General features: G+C 39.3%; 1 protein-coding gene across 1 annotated transcript in view; it reads left to right on the top strand.

Moving 5' to 3' along the window:
• Window positions 1-17,684, top strand: part of kcnq5b (potassium voltage-gated channel, KQT-like subfamily, member 5b) — a 90,657-nt gene that overhangs the window by 54,939 nt on the left and 18,034 nt on the right. The window contains exons 2-4 of the mRNA XM_060860303.1: window positions 9,492-9,582; window positions 11,144-11,270; window positions 16,257-16,432. Coding sequence (XP_060716286.1) covers window positions 9,492-9,582; window positions 11,144-11,270; window positions 16,257-16,432 — 394 coding nt within the window. The remainder of the gene's footprint in view (window positions 1-9,491; window positions 9,583-11,143; window positions 11,271-16,256; window positions 16,433-17,684) is intronic.

Here is a 17,684-nt window from a genome sequence, read left to right as displayed (position 1 = left end):
CACTACAGACTACAGATGATCATCAGCCTAGAAGACATGTCTCTGTGCTGGGGAAGGAAACCGGAGAACCCGGAAGAAACCTGAAGCACAAGGAGCACAACATTCGAAAAAACCACACACACACACACACACACACACACAGGGCAGAAGCCAAAATCAACCTCAGAGGTGCGAGGCAAGCGTGCTAACTACTAATCCACTGTGCCCCCATTCACTGATTAATACAAGACTAAATTTAAGAGAATAAAACAAGAGCTTGATAAAGTTACACCATAAATCCTGTCATCTCAGCAAGTAAAAATATCTAGAATTTCCAAATCTGTAAACATTTTTTCTTCTTTCTAAAAATAAATGCTTAATTTATACAGTATATTGATTTATTTATTTACTTTTTTTTATTTGTTTAATTAAATCTTGATTTTTTTTTTTTACATACAGTAATTCTACATACGTTGAAATCTTTTGTATAGTATATTATTTATAATAATAGAGCAGATGTGAGCACTCCCTGGTCCTGCCGTCCTTCCTCCTTAATCCAGCACAGCCTCGTGGGACAGTAGCAGGACACACCCGCACGGCCATGTCTCTGTCGGTGTGATGAAATATCTGGAGTGACGTTATTTCAGGACTTTGTGTCAGTTACTTCTGACTTTTACAAGTGAGTCATTTTTATAATTAGATTGCAGGGCGCAGTGATATTTTTATCATATTACAGCAGCTGCATGAACTAAACCCGAATACAGGATTCAATATGGCTTCCTAGTGTCTGAGAAGTTCTTGGCTGGAGAAATACTCACTGATTTGTTCAGTTCTGTTCTCCTGGGTATATTTCTTGGCTGTCATGTTTTTTATGTATTAAGTTATTTAAAGATTTTACCCTGTACAGTGTACAGTGTACCTGAACTATACAATGACAATAAATCTATTGTTGCAATGTTTTCTTAAGTGCTCTCCCCATCTGACTCACACGCCTCTCTAAACTCATCACACACTAAACACATGCTGCTCACAAGCTTTTGTCAAATTAGCCAAAAAAATTGAAACCATACTTTTTAAGCAAGTTTTTGATAGAAGTAACAAGCCAATGGCACTCGTGCATGAGTCACGTATATATGTATATGTACACAAGAACGTTCTTGACCTCAAAAAAACGATTTAGTTTTTAAATTGCAGTGGCTGTTTTTGTGAAATCACTATTTCTGTAGTGTGAATTTATTTACAAAATAATTTACTTCTCCGTTCCAGTTCCTTCAGTTGCAATATTTGCTTCCTCTTTTCTCACCTCGGCTGCTCGCGCTCCTCGGTAGACATGAGACTATTTTGGTTTTTCTTGTAAAAGCCAGCAGACCTCCAGCTGTTTTTTTCCCTCCCTCTCTCTCTCTCTCTCTCTCTCTCTCTCTCTCTCTCTTTTTCTCTCTTTCTGAGCCACCAGTGAGAAATATCGTTAGGAGGGTGACGCAGGCCGTCCATCTGCTTTTCTTTAATTATGGTTTGTCACGTAAGAGAACCGGACCGGGGAAGTGAGAGGGAGGGCGTGAGAATCGCTGGCACAAAACGAAGCACCCAAAATACAAAAAAGGAAATTTGTGGAAAGGTGGAAACATGTTTTCACACACTCTAAACAAGAAGGAACTGTTGGCGCGTGCCGTGTGGCCGGAATGCCAATGCAGCACTGAGCAGGCCGTGTGTATGAAAAGTTCAAGGGAGGTGCTTGGTGGGTCGAGGAGAGAAGATTTCCACTCAGATATTCAGCTCAGAGTGTGTCTCTGTATAAACTTCATGTTTTCCTGGTTAGTTTTTTCCGGAGTTGTTGGCAAGTAGAGCACGAGGAGAAATGCACTACATAAGTGTTATCTCACAGCATTCCTGTGTGATTACAACACACTCACACTCACACACACACACACACACACACACACACACACACACACACTCACACTCTTAGGAGCGAGCGGATTTTCGGTTAACATGGTATTAAGCAGCCTGTGACTGTTTAATTGATTGGAGCCCCTGTTACACAGCAGGACACAAAAACACAGATCACCCACACCAACCACTGGCACTGCTGCTAATGTGCAAATGTGTGTAGTTCTACAGTAGGTGATATGGGACAATCATTTATGCACGTTTTCTGGCTAGCAAGAGAGTATGTTTACTGCTTTCATGATTCAGAAGCCAGCCACACTGTTTAGATTGCTGTTACTTCAGTGATTAGCAGAACAGAATGGCTAACATTGAGATGTGGTACAGTAGCCTAGTGGTTAAGGTGTTGGACTACCGATCACAAGGTCGTGAGAGTGAATCCCAGGTCCACCAGTCTGCCACTGTTGGGCAAACATTGACCCTTGTTTGCTCTGGATAAGGGTGTCTGTCAAATGTGGTAAATGGAAATCATTCTTAATCACAAACTGAGTTGAACTATTTGCTAATCAAACAAGCTGCCCTCTGCCTAAAATATACAAACAAAAGATGTAAGTTTGAAGTACGAATAGAGCTACAAGAAAAGCTATGAAGGCTAACTGTTCATTTAGAAATAACTGTGTTATAGCAGTTAGCATTAGGTCTGTTTATGAATCATTAAAAAAGATCTAGTCTGATGAATGTGGATGGCCAGGTAGTTTGTGTGTGTGTGTGTGTGTGTGTGTGTGTGTATCTGATGGAGCATCTGTGTGATGTGCTGGACAAACAAGTCCAGTTCTTCCATGGAATCTGCTGCTTGGTACCAGATGCCACAGCACACCTTCAGAGGTCTTGTGGAGTCCATACCTTAACACCTCAGAAGAGATGTTTTGGAGCACAAGGAAAGGATTTAATATTATGGCTGACTGGTGTATGAATTCAGTTCAGGCATGAGAAAGCATAAAAAATATTTGTTTTATGCTTTCTCATGCCTGAACTGAATTCATAACATGTGCCATCTCTCTCTCTCTCTCTCTCTCTCTCTCTCTCTCTCTCTCTCTCTCTCTCTCTCTCTCTCTTTCTCTCCCCTTGCTTCTTTGCTTCAGAGTGCCTGGGGCAGAAAGAAAAGTTAGTAGTGGTGAAGTTTCTGGCAGCCTGCCCACACACACTCAGCTTTACTGTCACTGATGTCCTTCCCTTTTTTCTTTTTCTTTTTTTTTCTATTTCCTGGACCTCCGTCTGTGTAGTGCTAATTGTTTGTGGATTTTAAATGAATAACTCAATGAGCCCAAACTTGATTCTGTTCAATCTTACCCATGCTAGTGGTTTGGGATGAGGACCATTACGCTCGTCAGTCTTGTGTGTCATTTTCTATGTTTAGTACTAAGTCAACAGTAGACTTGTCTTATTATTTTTATAGCCTTTTGCTCAACTGAAATGGAGGCTCCAGGTTTTCAAAAGGTGCGTCATATTGTTAGCAGCCATTTTGAAGGTATCAGCAAAATCGAAACATTTCTAGGTTGTATGTCTCTTGAACATTCTTTTCCAATTTCCAAGTAAAGGTGTGTTGGTGGTCTGCAGAGCTGCAGCATAGCATACAGTAACTTGTTGATCTGAAGAATTCAGCTCTGATTTTGTATTCTGACAGATTGTGAATGAAGGACCACATTCCTCTGAGATTCCTCCAAAAGAGGACTCTACTCAATAATGCTAATGGGAAGCAGTTGGTGTGGTTGTGTTTTGTTAACACCACCCCTGCAGACTCATTGTCAAGGATTCTTATTGTCAGGGATTGTGTGCAGATGGCGAATGAGTCCACAGTTACCCTCTTTAATGGATCAGTTACAGAGCTTATGGTCTTGGTTCTGTTTGCCGAAGTGTGAAGTTGTGTGGAATTTAAGCCCGTTGTAATTTCTGGACATTTGTGGCACTTGATTTAAATCTCAATCAGAAACTTGTCATCATTGACATTGTTTATTGACTTGCATTATTCATTTGTTCTTCGTCTGTAGATGCTTTATATTGGACAGTGATTTTAGTTCCCTGTTTTGCTTTACTTTTTATCTTTGTCCTATATGTCATTGGTTCTCTGCCGACCATCAGTTTGTTAGTTTGTTTATCAACAAGCTTTGTGGTTGCAAAGCCTTGTTGTTTTGTTATTGCCTTCAGATTAGTTCAGAAGTTGGATATGCATTTGGTATGAGTTTGTTACCGATCCTGTGGATGATGACGTGTAGTAGAGTGTCATGAATGAAAATTGTTGTAGTGCTAACAGCTCCACTTCCAGTTCTTTTGAGTCTGGCCAGGTTTTCTCTAGGTTCCCTGGTTTCTTCCATCCTCCAAGAAACTTGTTGATAGGTGGACTGGCTATGCTAAATTGCATTCCCACTTCAGTGTTCTCAGGATGGGCTCCAGATTCTCCATGTATGAAAACGGAATCAGGGAAGCCTTCACAACGTCAAAAAGTAATATAATCTACACTGTAGTAAACAGACCACCATTGCGAAAACAGTCCATTGTTTTAATCAGAATTCATTTGTGTGGTGTTTAAGGTTTAGGTATTTTAGGTTCAGCACCACGGACAGGTCACATGTAAGTGTCGGGGACCTACGATGTATTTACCGGACAAGAGACCACACAGAAACAGTGCATGTTATCGAGTCTGTTCCTGTCATCATTGACACCATCAGGTTTCTCGTAGGTGTATTAATGTGGTAATAAAGTGTTGAATTTGAGCACAGCTTCTCCCCCTGATGTCTCTAATGCACTGGCATGGTGGGAGAGATTGACAGGCTCCAGTGTACTGTATTAGAGAAAATAACAGCAGATTGTCTGCAGTCTATTACCCTGCCTGCCTCTCTGTACTTAGCTGCATTTGAAGTGGTGACACACAGCCAAATGAGGTATTCCCTGTGTACGATCCCTATATACGGACAGGTGTGCAGCGTCACTATTAATACCGTAGGCACAAGACTCAGGTTGTTTTCACACCTATTAGACAGTGAGCTGAAAATACATACTCTTGGCTTGTTCGGTATTTGGTTAAATGGAACAAAAAAATGTATTAGTCAAAAAAAATAGACATGGAAACAAACCTTTGCGAGGTGTGTGCAGATGTGTGTCACTCCAATCACCTGAGCACGGAGTTACAGATCACTGATAACTATAGATCATTAATGTCGTTTAATGTTCACAACACATTGTTTCTGCTCACGCCTACAAGAATGCCGCCCACAACCCGAAATACATCCCACTTCCGTGTATCGAATGATTCAAATCACTTTCTCACTGCAATGCATTCGAGCTAGAGCTGATGAATGTGTGGGGCAGAAAACATACATCAGAAATACAATGGACCAGAACACTGACCTGGTGCTTAATAAGTGATTGGATTATTAGATGAATTACTGTATTACTGTAGAACATTTCTTTTTGTTAGTTGGTCTGTCCTTTGGTGCACTTTGTTTGTATGTTAGTAACTCACTCTCAAGCTACAAAAACTTGAAATTTGAAACTCAAATTAGGTTTGTTTACTTCCTTCAGGTTGTTATGTCTTTGTGGTTGATTGATGGTGATTGTTTTGTCTTTTTTGTTTTCTCAGTAACTTTAACCAAGCATGTTGCAGGTGACAGTGTTTAGATGACAGATGCCAAATGTCCGTATGGCTTAAGGGAAAATTGCAAAAATAAGCAGCAAGAGATTTGTTTGGTCGCTAATCGCTTGTCCTTGATATAGAATTTAAAGGAAAACCCTTTGATTATTTAAAGTGCCACTCTGAGTGTTGAGAAGGCCATTTGATGCATTTTCTATGATATGTTAAGAGGCTGTCACGCAGCATCAAAGCACATGGCACTGCATGTACGACCAGGTGTCACCCATCAGGACAATGAGACAACAAAAGCGTGGGCTTTTGCGTTGTGTAATTAGACAAGCTTGATGGATGGCACACGGCTGGTGATATACTCGTTTTCTTTTTATTCCTTAAAAAAAAGTTATTTGCAGCCTGACGCACTCCAGACAGAAATCCTGAGAACAAGGTCTGCATCTCACACCTTTCTCAGTGTGCGACATACGTCACGTGGACTTGCGTCCAATCCGTCCTCAGATTCACCCTTCAGTCACATGACCATTCACAGTTGACTTTTTTCAAAGAGACTTGAAGTCACACAGATTTATTTCAAATTTGTATCAGCTGTGACACCTTGAAGAGTGGACATGTCCTCTACAGCTACGTCTAGCCTTTTTTGAACTGTTGCTCGGTTTGCTTTCCAGCAGCACAACTGGGACGTGGACGGTTTGTACAGGAGAGCAAAGTCGTCATATCCAGGTCAAGGTCAATGTGAAGGGTTTAGTCACCCCTAGAGGGCCCACTACTTTCACACGCGCTGCTGGAGCCCTAAATGTGACCCGCTGATCTGTTCTTAAATCCCCCTGCTGCTTTCACAAGGCTGTAAACGACAACATGTTCTCGTTTGCTGTAGAACAGGATCACACAGAACACTATGCAGCCATCACAGCTGTGGAAGGTCACAGTGTTTGCGGAAACTTGCATATGTTCATCATGGCTGGCATGTGATGAAACAAAAGTATGTTGCGTGTTTAGTGTTATTTAGTGTTATTGTATATATATACAAGTTTGTGCCATTATTTCTGCTGGATTCTGGTTTCTTATGGATGCAGCGTTTTGTCTGTTTCGTCTGGTCTAGTGTTTGACAGGCTCCATGTAAACACCCCGTTGTTGGGAGATTGCAGGTTAAAATCGCGAAGATGTCACAGTGAGAGAGTATAATTATGCTACTCTGTTGGTGGGAAGGATGGCATTTCCCTCCCCTAGTCGCTAAGAGCAACTGTAGCTAATTGCGGATGTCTGTTAGCATACGTATACGAAATAGCACAGACAGAGCTCTCTTCCTACGCAGACACGCGAGCAGCATTTGGATAAGAAGCAGTGTGGTCGTGTTCATCCTCTCAGATCGGTCGCTGGTCTGCAGTAGCCGAGGAGATGAACCCAGTTAATGGCTGTTTTTAACTGTGCATATTTAATAATGAAGCTAAAAGCCTATTGTGTGTTTTTGTTTATAATGATGTTGATAATAGGATGGTGTGTAATGAAAATGTTTTTATGACTTAGTTTGAACTTTCTGTGTAAATACACGTATAAAACCCGAGTGTGTGTGTGTCTCAGATTTCTGTTGATTTGAATGCATAAAAAGATGCCACTGCTGGGCCCCTGAGCAAGGCCCTTAACCATTAGTTACTCAGTTGGTTAAAATGATCAAATGTATGTCAATCTGGATAAGGACAATTGGGGTTTTTATTGTTTCAGTCAACCAAATAAAAACTGATGTCCACACCTTCTCTCTTGCCTCAAGAAACTGACTCTAGAAATGTTTTATAACAAACTTTACGTCCACATTTTCGAGATTTGTTTGTTTATTTTTAAAGCACATCTTTATATGACTATATAGGACGGATTTAGGGAGGCACGGTGGCTTAGTGGTTAGCACGTTCGATTCCCGTCTCCGCCTTGTGTGTGTGGAGTTTAGAATAGTTCGGATAAGCGATAGAAAATAAGTGAGTGAGTGAGAGGATGGATTTATAAATGTTGATGATCGTGTTAACAAAATATCATGAGACCCAAACAGTATAAATAGTGTATGTCTAACTGTCTGTCTGTTTTTCTGTCTGTCTGTCTGTGTCTAATAATCTTCTGTGTGTCTACCTGTTTGCCTGTTTGCTTATCTATGTGTCTGTCTGCTTGTTTGCCTGTCTGCCTGTTTTTGTCTGTTTGCCTATCTATCTATCTACCTATCTATCTATCTACCTATCTATCTATCTATCTATCTATCTATCTATCTATCTATCTATCTGTCTGTCCTTCTGTCTGTCTGTCTGTCTGTCTGTCTGCCTGCCTGTCTGTCTGCCTGTCTGTCTGTCTGTCTGTCTGTCTGCTTGCCTGTCTGTCTGTCTGTATATGTGTCTTTCATTTTGTTTTCATCGTCTGACTGTCTGCCTCTTTCTATCTGCTTGCCTTTCTATCTGTCTGTATGTCTGTCTGTCTGTACAGTATGTATGTATGTATGTGTGTCTGTCTGTCTGTCTGTTTGTCTGTCTGTCCATCATCCTTTTCAGTTTGTGTATCAGTCAGAATATCATGGCATTTTATACATATCCTTATTTATACATACATACACATAGAATTTAATATATAGTCTTGGCTTTTTACAGATTTTACAAATGAGACCAGATTATCACAAAAGGACAATGTGAAAGGGATCATTTACTTTTCTTTCCACCCAGACTTTATCTTCATAAATGTTGACTTGATGGTACAAACCTTGTGAGCTAATTATCAAACCCTCCAGCATGTGATTGAAGACATGAACAAAATAAAGCAAACTCTGTGATGTTCAGAGGAGACTTTCCACAGATCTGGGTCATGTGACATCATCAAACACTCATTCAGTGTGAAAATTCAATTGAAAGTCATTACACACGAGTCTTTAGTGGTAAGAGATCCAAAGAAGAATCCTGTGCTTGTGATTTCATCAATACAAAAAGCAAATTCACAGTAAAATTGAACGTTTTTGGCTCCAACCATCACAACAAAGCTGAATAGTAAACAAGTGGGCGGGACTCTAGTTTTTTTTGCTCAGTAACAATCTAGAGCAGCTGCTTCTTTCTTACTGCTTGCCACACGTTTAAATATACTATTGGCCTGTGCTAGACTTTTATGGTCAAATTCTTTTTTTTCCTCTCTTGGCTTGCTGGGAATTTTTTTTCTTAGTACCATTGGGACATTTGAGAAGGAAATATATGTCTGGTTAGGATGGGATTATTATGAATCAAAAAGAATAGCAGGGGTATAGAGTTTTATTTGAATAAAGGGAAGGATTTAATGGGAAAGATTGGGGGCTATTTGGCCTTCGGGCCATCATGCCTAAAGTACGCCTTTGCAGTTGATCACTCACAGATGTCTGCCTTCCTCATGTGAGGGTCAGCAATTTACTTCTCTAACTTCATATTTCAGACGGCCTGCAGCGGTTTCCTCCCGGCCGGATTTCAGATTAGCGTAACGGAAAATGAAGGCTGAAACCTTCTGAAAGGTCGTAGCGTGTGCATCTCTTTCCAGAGGACAATTTGTGGCTGGGAGTTTGTTAAGGGATTTTGTGTGATGTTAATCATGTCAGGAATCTGAGGTATGGCGAACCAATTCAGTCAGTCAAAGGACAACGAGGCTAAGCTGCGTTTAGCGGCAAATCCTTAAACACAGCCATTTATGTGAGTTTATCCCCAAAAGGAAACGTTTTGGTTTGTTTTAACGTTCCATCGACGGATTCATCCGTCTTGCTAAGAACTGCGCTCATTATTCGAGCAGTAATTATGATTGCGTTTCTCTTTGACTTCTGAAATCTTATCAGTTTTGTCTGTTTTGTTCTTTGCTGCATTAATTGGTTGGTTTAGTCATGCATTTTTATTATACAGCGATTTTTTTTAAATAAATACAAGTATTATTGTGTAATGGAACGGTCTGTGTTTGTCTTTTTCTGATAATCATTTTTTTTTGTTTGCTTTCGTTTTCTCTTGAACAGGTTTGTGTTGGTGTTCGGCTGTTTGGTGCTGTCCGTGTTCTCAACCATTCCAGAACATCTAGAAATGTTATCACGTGCTCTGTTTATACTGGTAAGATTAAACTATATGTTTGAAAAATAGCTGTTCTATAGACATCTCACTGAGAGACCTTCTAAAGTGTGTTTATCTTTTAGAACCAAGGTCCTTCTTCTGTACTCTTTTTGAAAAAAAAAGCACCTGTTTTGTTGTGTCTATGTTCAGCAATATGTTTATATGTTCAGAATTTAAAAAAAACAAAAACAGTCCGTTCCTTTCACACAAAAATGTTTGTATCTTCAAAGCAAATGTTGACGTCAAACCTGTTTCTGCTCTCCATGATTCAAAGTGTTTGTTCGTAAACATCTAAAATTTGAAAGTGTTTATCCACTAAAATTCTGTGTAAGGTTATCAACAGAGGGGAAAAACACACGACTCACACTGAAAGCCAACAGAGTCCTGATTCATTTTAGATCAGACCTGCGTAGATAAAATAATTCGTTCACCCGATTTTCATTCTGTTGACATAATGGAACACCTGCGTACTGGGAAAAAGTGTTAAACTCCTGTAAGAAGGTATTTATAGTGTTGCCTGGGTTTGTATTAACACAAACTCTGATCATTTATAAACTACGCTTTAAGCAAAAAAAAGGATCCATCGCACATCATAAAGGACGGATTCTTTAAATTTCCACAAGGCTCGCTTCAAAAAGACTGTTTTAACTTTTGTGAGGCTTCCGAGTCGAACCAATGAGAAACCTCCACCCATTAGCCACACAATGTATAAGAGCGGAAGACACACGTTCTATACACCGCTTTCCAAGAATGACAAATTAAAGGGAAAAAACGTGCATATCGCTGTAACGGTGTGAAAACTTAGTGCAGAGATTAGTTCAGATTAGTGAATATATCGAGAGGGACGTGAGGAAAATCATGGCTTTATATTAGTTCTTACTGGGTTAAAGCCATGATGAAGGCTGATGCTACTGTATGTGCAGATGAAACGATCTTTGAGGGTTATTTGGTTACTCATATGTACTCATATGATCCTGGCTGCTCCACCATGTCATGTCCTGTTCAGAAGTGACTGACAAAACAAACCACATCTTCACTTCAACTCTTCAGCCTACACGGTTTAAGTGATGTATATCCCAGCTAACTGATCAGTTCGGTAGAAATGAAATGCAGTCACTGAGAAAATTAGAGGTTCTGGATGGTGAGACAATAGATCCTATCATGGTAAGTGGATTTGAGTCTTGTTACATGCTTCTGCAGCTAAGCTAATGAAATCAGGGATTAGCCACGGCTTTCGTAATCAGATTAGCTCTCTATTATATTCGTAAATCTGACACACCTGCGTTTCTGACACAAACGCATTAATAAGCAGAGACTGGCATGGGAGTAGACTGAAACATACATATACAGTACAGTGGGGTCTCAGTAGAATGCTACAAACAAGAGTTTGTCATTTTGAAAAGTTCCAAAATAAAATGTATTTAGAAAGCCTGAATGCTGAATCATCACAGAACCCTTGAGGTGTAGTCCAGGTGTAGTCAGCCTCATCTCATGAATATTTCTTATGCTGTATTTCATTACCGATTAAATGTCCTGACTTCTTTATTCCGTCTTCTATCAGGAGTTTGTGATGATTATTGTGTTTGGGATGGAGTACCTCGTGCGGCTCTGGTCTGCAGGCTGTTGCTGCCGGTACCGAGGATGGCAGGGACGACTGAGATTCGCTCGAAAGCCATTCTGCATAATAGGTAAAAAAAAAAGGTGCCTCTCTGTTTATCATTGGACAGATGTTTGTATGTTGTCCCTCATACTGGCCTCGTTGTTCCTCATGAGCCTGAAGTATGGAGGTCATTCTGTCTAATCCTTCTTGTGCTATGCGGTTCAGTTTACAAACTCCCACCTGACACCTGGGCTCAAATCTGGCAACCTAAATGTGTCATCAGCCAGCTACAGAATCCAATGCTGTTAAATGTTGCCTTCCTGTTCAGCAGCCTGTTGTACTATTTGCTCATCAAGGCAATACTCCAATGTGGCAACAATCCAATCTGGCAACCTTTAAATCTCCACCACTACATCAGTTCTATCAACCAAGCACACGAGCAATCTGGCAACCTAAACCTAGTATCTTATATAAACAATAGTTTCAGATCCTTTTTTCTACTGAGCCAGAATTCAAATTCTGACAACAGTGTAAAAAAAAAAAGAAATGTGGCGTTTCAGAACGAACAGATACACAAATCACTCGGATCATTCAGAAAGGTTTTTCTGGAGCAAAATGAGCAATTTAGTAGAAACAGTTCCCCTTTCTTCAGGCCTCCTAAAAATTTGCATGTGAAATCAATTTTAGGCCAGGCTGAATGGTTTGATAACCGTGACCTAGCGTAGATGGCTTTGGTTAAGCAGTGCAGTTGCAGCCTCATTTCCTTTTGGAGTCATATTCCGCAATCTGGCAATGAGGCCACCGGGAGCTTTAACCTCCTCCATAGCTCTTTACCACTGCTCCTGGCCTCTGTGAGTGTTTAGAGTGGAGCTTGTTAGAGATGAACTGTCTCACCTCACTTTGTGTGTGTGTGTGTGTGTGTGTGTTCATGAGCATGTGTGTGTGTGTGTGGTTCATTCCCAGTACTTATACCTGGTTTTGAATGGGTGCTCATCATTAAGTAACAAGTGTTTGTGTGCATGAGTGTGTCCATGTGTGATTGTGTGTGTGATTGTTTGTGTGTGTGTCTCACTTCTTATTAGAGTTACTGTAAAATCAGTAAGAGATATTTGCTAAATTAGCATTTTTTAATTCATTTTCTAGCCGTTAGAGCTGCGTTTTGCACTTTAATGATTCCACACACTTATTTTATTCTCACAAAGTCATTTATAGATATTTTTGTTATGATTTTGTGCATTTAAACTATTATAGAGTTTAAACCACTTTTGTGCAGTACAGGGTGACTACAGGAGACTACAGGAGACGTTCAGTTTTCAGCCCTTTTCTGTAATGACGAAGTTCAAACACAATAATTCTTCTTATTATCCTTAAATTAATCTTATTTTAGAAACCTCTAATAGATTTTTATTTCAATTCTAATTGATTTTCTTGTTATTTAATGTAATCACAATATTGTAATGCTATTTCTCAAAGTGAAGTGTTTCTCAGTAAAATAACAAGCTTTTTTCTTTCCTTTTTATGTTTCGGTAACGTAAATAGAGAGGCAACAAATAGAGGACGATAAAAGAACCTTAAGCTGTTAAACAACATTAGATGTGTTTTTAAAGATGTAAAAAGTGCAACACGGTTTCCTTTAATACATAATAATTTTGTCAAAAATTTGTAATACAAAAAAAGTTTGGCAGCTTTTTGTTGTTTCGGAGGAATAAAACACCGCACGACACAAGCAGTTATTGGAAAATAATCAACTTTCAGGGTTGGAGTAGTAACTTTATCACACCACAGCTGTGTTGTGTAGAATAACATGCGACTGGAACCAGTTTGTGAGAGGCTTGTTTGTACAGAAAGCATTTGGTCCGAGGGGATCGTTTAAATCCCAGCAGACACTGAAAAGGACAAAGGGTCATGCATGACTGCCAGCAGTGTGTTTTTTTTCTTTTTCTTTTTCTTTTTTTTTTTTACCAGTCACTAACGAAAATAATGATGCCCTATGATTCTAAAAAAAATAATATATATTCATACAGTATGTATTCTCCAAGGTAAGTGTGTAAGTGTGTGGGTTTTTTTCCTCCTTCTCAAACGCCAACACCAGATCGAGTGTTTATTTTGTTTTGCGGGTTTTTAATGAACTCCGTGATCTACGTGTCGTTGTAGAAGCAGCCAGGCTTCATTAAACTCGATTGTAATTACGATCAATAAATAAAGAGTAAGGTTGTTGTCATTGGACAGGAATGATCTAATGTAGATGAACAGGAGAACATCTCAGCGTTTGTGTGCGATTGTTTTATTTATAAGGCACATTTAAAAACCATTTGCAGCGGCGAAAGCGCTGATGAAAAGTAAATAACGCAAACGCTATTAAGGCGTCAGAATAAATGATGGCACACGGTAGACCGAGCCGTACGTATTAACCGTGTGTGTTGTGTTGTGTTGTGTTCAGTGCTTAAATATTAGTTTATATTTGCAGGGATGTTTTTAATGAGTCACATTTCTTTCTGGAAAGATTCTGCGTCAATGCAAATTGTGCAAATATTCTGCACATATTTGGTTTTATTTCAGTTAAACTGTCAGCAGGAAGAAAATGGATTTAGTCTTGAGGTTTTCTGTGACCGGGTGTTTATTTCACATTTTGGAAAGAAGCAGTGGTGTTGTGAGGGTGGGGCTTGGAAGTTTAACCCCTTCAAGTACTGTCAAAAGCCCCTGGCCTTTCGAAGACTGAAAATTTTACACCACAAATAAAGTACAAGATTTCAGAACAAGAAACCCGAAAGTAGAAAGTCTTATCATCTTATCCAACCCGAGCACCACCCATGGGAAGGAGTCTCCATTGTGAGTCTTTTCTAACAGTCTGAAACAAAGCTATAACTTTTTTTGCTTCAGGATTTTCTGCTTTGTGTTTTTTTTCTGCACCACATCACCAACCGATAAACAGCATTCTTCTACTCTCACTGCACACACAACCTGCACACTGTGCCAGCGAGTTAAACTTTCACATAGCTTTGTGTTTGGATCCGCCATAGCCATGCTTCTCTGACACGCAACTCTCACACACACACACACACACACGCACACTCACAGTTTGATTCTGAGATGTTAAACGCAAAAGTTACACTCAGTGCCAAAAAAATTTGCTCTCACGCACTCTAAACACCACAGTCTCTCCTCCGCCATGCACGCACAGAGAGAGAGACAGAGAGAGAGAGAAAGACAGAGAGAGAGATCGACAGACAGAGAGAGAGAGGCAGAGAGAAAGACAGAGAGAGAGAGCGACAGACAGAGAGAGAGAGACAGAGAGAGAGAGGCAGAGAGAGAGATAGACAGACAGAGAGACAGAGAGAGACAAAGAGAGAGAGGCAGAGAGAGAGACAGAGAGATAGACAGACAGAGAGACAGAGAGAGAGAGACACTGGTGGTTCAACAATCTCCCCATTCTCCAAATAGGATTACATTAGGTATTAGAATAAATGAAGACAAAATTAAAGCTATTAATATACAAGTTAAACGAATCCATCCATTTAGCGCATGTAAGGGAAATAGTAAAGGTTTACACAAGCTGTCTCACTTTAAGTGTGTGTTATTATGGTTACAATTGTTTATAGGCAGCTGCTTGTGGTTCAGCGGTTCGAGCTCACACTTTCCAGCCAATCAGAATCGAGAATGCAGACAGACCACGTTATAAAAAATTATAAAACGGTACATTTTGGTATATTTCTGTAGAATAACATGACTAAACGCCATCAAAGCAGGGCAAATCGCTCGCCTTTTTTTTTTTATAAATAATTGACGGTGTTGTATTATAGCTATAGATATTATTAGATGTTGTATATATTAATTCTTTTAATAAAAATTAACACCTTGTCATGTATACCTTAATTTACGGGGACCGCAAGACAAATGTGAGTCATTGAGTGTCTGGTGTCCTTAATGATTCTGCTGTGTGTCATTGTTGTTGTTCCTTTTTTATATAATTTACTTTAAATAAATAAGTAAAATAAATCCATTCATTCATTCATTCATTCATTCATTCATTCATTTATTTTAACTCATGTAGATCATGGGTGCAGGATATTATAAGTCAGCACAATAGAAATACTGACATTCATAATCTGGGCTTTAAATTGTCTTAGAAAACACGAATGCTGCTTGTCAATATTTAATACAGAAGAAAAGAATTTCTTCATTACATAAACATTACCGAGGACACTGGAGGAGGCAGCGACTTACAGAAAGTTTCTTGATGTCTCCCGTAAGCCTAATTTTATATGGATAAAATGAGAATTAAAATAATGATAGTTATTTGTGAAAATATAGTGATTTATGAAAAGCTGAGCCATCGAATAAATCAACATGTCCCCGTGTTCCCTGAAGCCTAAAAAACGCCAAACAATAATGAACAGGGGCACATCAGAGCATGGAGACTTGGTTTGGAGGAGTTTGAGATAGATGGGATGTGAGGAGAGGAAACAGGGAGGGAGGAGAAAACTAATATTATTGGTCTGTTTGAGGCTTGGAGCTGTTTGTGTTCTTTGAGGGTTTTGTAAGTGGATGTGGGTTTAGTGTGAACTTCCTTTGTCCTCTCTCACTCTCTCTCTCTCTCTCTCTCTCTCTCTCTCTCTCTGTGTGTGTGTGTGTGTAAAAAAGTGATTATTTCTTTTATCAGCAGGAGTCTGTTCTCCATTTTTTCTTTACCTCCTTTATTGTGGACACGAGAACTTCCTGACAAGAGAAGGAAAAAAAAACGTGTAACCCTATTTCTTCATGATCGAACGAATTGCAAAGCCACTATGTTGTAGTGATGAAAAAAGGGCCGTGAGGATGAGTGATTTGCATAATTAATGACTATTTACAGGACTAATGGGGGGAGGACTGTGTTTGAGAGCAAAGTCTTGCAAAAGAACGTCTTATAATCCTGGATTTCATTTTTACAACATACACCCCATGCTATATTACTATTATACAAGTATTTTAACCTGAATTTCATTTTAGTCGAATGATTATACAAAAAGATTGTACAATCAATCATGTCTTTATAATTCATGTCTCATAACAAATTTTCTCCCCTTCTCTCACTCAGACATCATAGTGCTGATCGCGTCGGTCGCCGTGGTTTCAGCCGGTAGCCAGGGCAACATCTTCGCCGCGTCGGCACTGAGGAGCATGCGCTTCCTGCAGATCTTGCGCATGGTGCGTATGGACCGGCGCGGAGGCACCTGGAAGCTTCTGGGATCTGTAGTTTATGCACACAGCAAGGTATGCTGGGATACTTTAATACCCAAAGACAGTTTGATGTGAATTGTACTGACACTGACATCAGGAGTCTGTAGCAGTGTTGATGCTATGATACTTTTTTAGAATTTAGACTTAACTCATAAGGAATAGCAGCAGCATATGTAATTATTCACAGAAATCAAATAGATCTTATGATTCATATGAAAGTAGACAGTCATTTTGTCATTTTTTAAGTATTTCTGATTCTACTTAGCCTACTAGGAGCAATGTATTTATAGAAAAGTTCCAAAATACAGTAAGTAAATGTTGAAATCAAACCCATTTTTGCCCCAAGTGCTTCTTCATTAGCATCTACATTTTAAAGACGGGAAAAACACACGGCTCACACTGAAACCTGACTCACACTGAAACCTGAGTCCAGACTTGCAACTCATGATAAAATAATTCATTTGTTTGTTTATGCCAATCCAAAAAGTCCAGATAATTCGGTGTATTGGTAAAAATGGTTACACACCATCATGACCCTGTCCATGATAAACCAGCTACTGAAGATGAATGAAACACACTTGTGTTAATAAGCATCATTTCACCTCCCCTGAAACCTAAAGTTTACAAGAACACCGTTTCAATGTGCTGCTCCAACATTTTCCAACTTTGTGCACTTTTTAGAAACCTTTTTTTCTCGTTGTTAAAAACTAGAGTATAGCTAAAAATATAAGCTTGTGATTTTCGTTCCGAGCGGCCCTTAAAGAAAAATTACTCAACGCCCGGTGACCAATCAGATGGAAGAATTCAACAGGGCAGTGATATAAATATAGTTAAGTAATGATGGAGCTGACGCACTCACAGAGTTAAAGGTAGTCTTAAATAGCAACTTCCTCCATCATTGAATTCAGAAGTATTTCTTTTACAGGATTATTTCTGAATCACTTTTGAATAGTAATCCATTTTGAACCACCGTGCCATAACAATGTGCTATGACTCCAGTTCTTCTATTATTTATTTATTTATTTATTTAATGAATGAATGTATGATGTAGTTTGTCTTTAGCAAGCTAAAATCTGAGACTGTAACCAGTTTCTCTCAAACTTAGGTGCATAAATATGAATTCACAACAACTGATTGCAATTTACATGATTTTCTCCATAGATCCATACATAGATTTTAACTCAAGGTCAATGGGTTATTTTGTGTCGATTGATGCCATAAAATCAAAGTTCGGTTCAGTTCCACTACAAAATATAGGAAAAGTTCAAGGGGGGTGAATACTTAT

This window comes from Tachysurus vachellii, chromosome 24 (assembly GCF_030014155.1).
Source record: "Tachysurus vachellii isolate PV-2020 chromosome 24, HZAU_Pvac_v1, whole genome shotgun sequence".
Lineage (NCBI taxonomy): Eukaryota > Metazoa > Chordata > Actinopteri > Siluriformes > Bagridae > Tachysurus > Tachysurus vachellii.
Note: the sequence above shows the minus strand (reverse complement) of the source record. Positions and strands in the feature narration are given on the sequence as shown.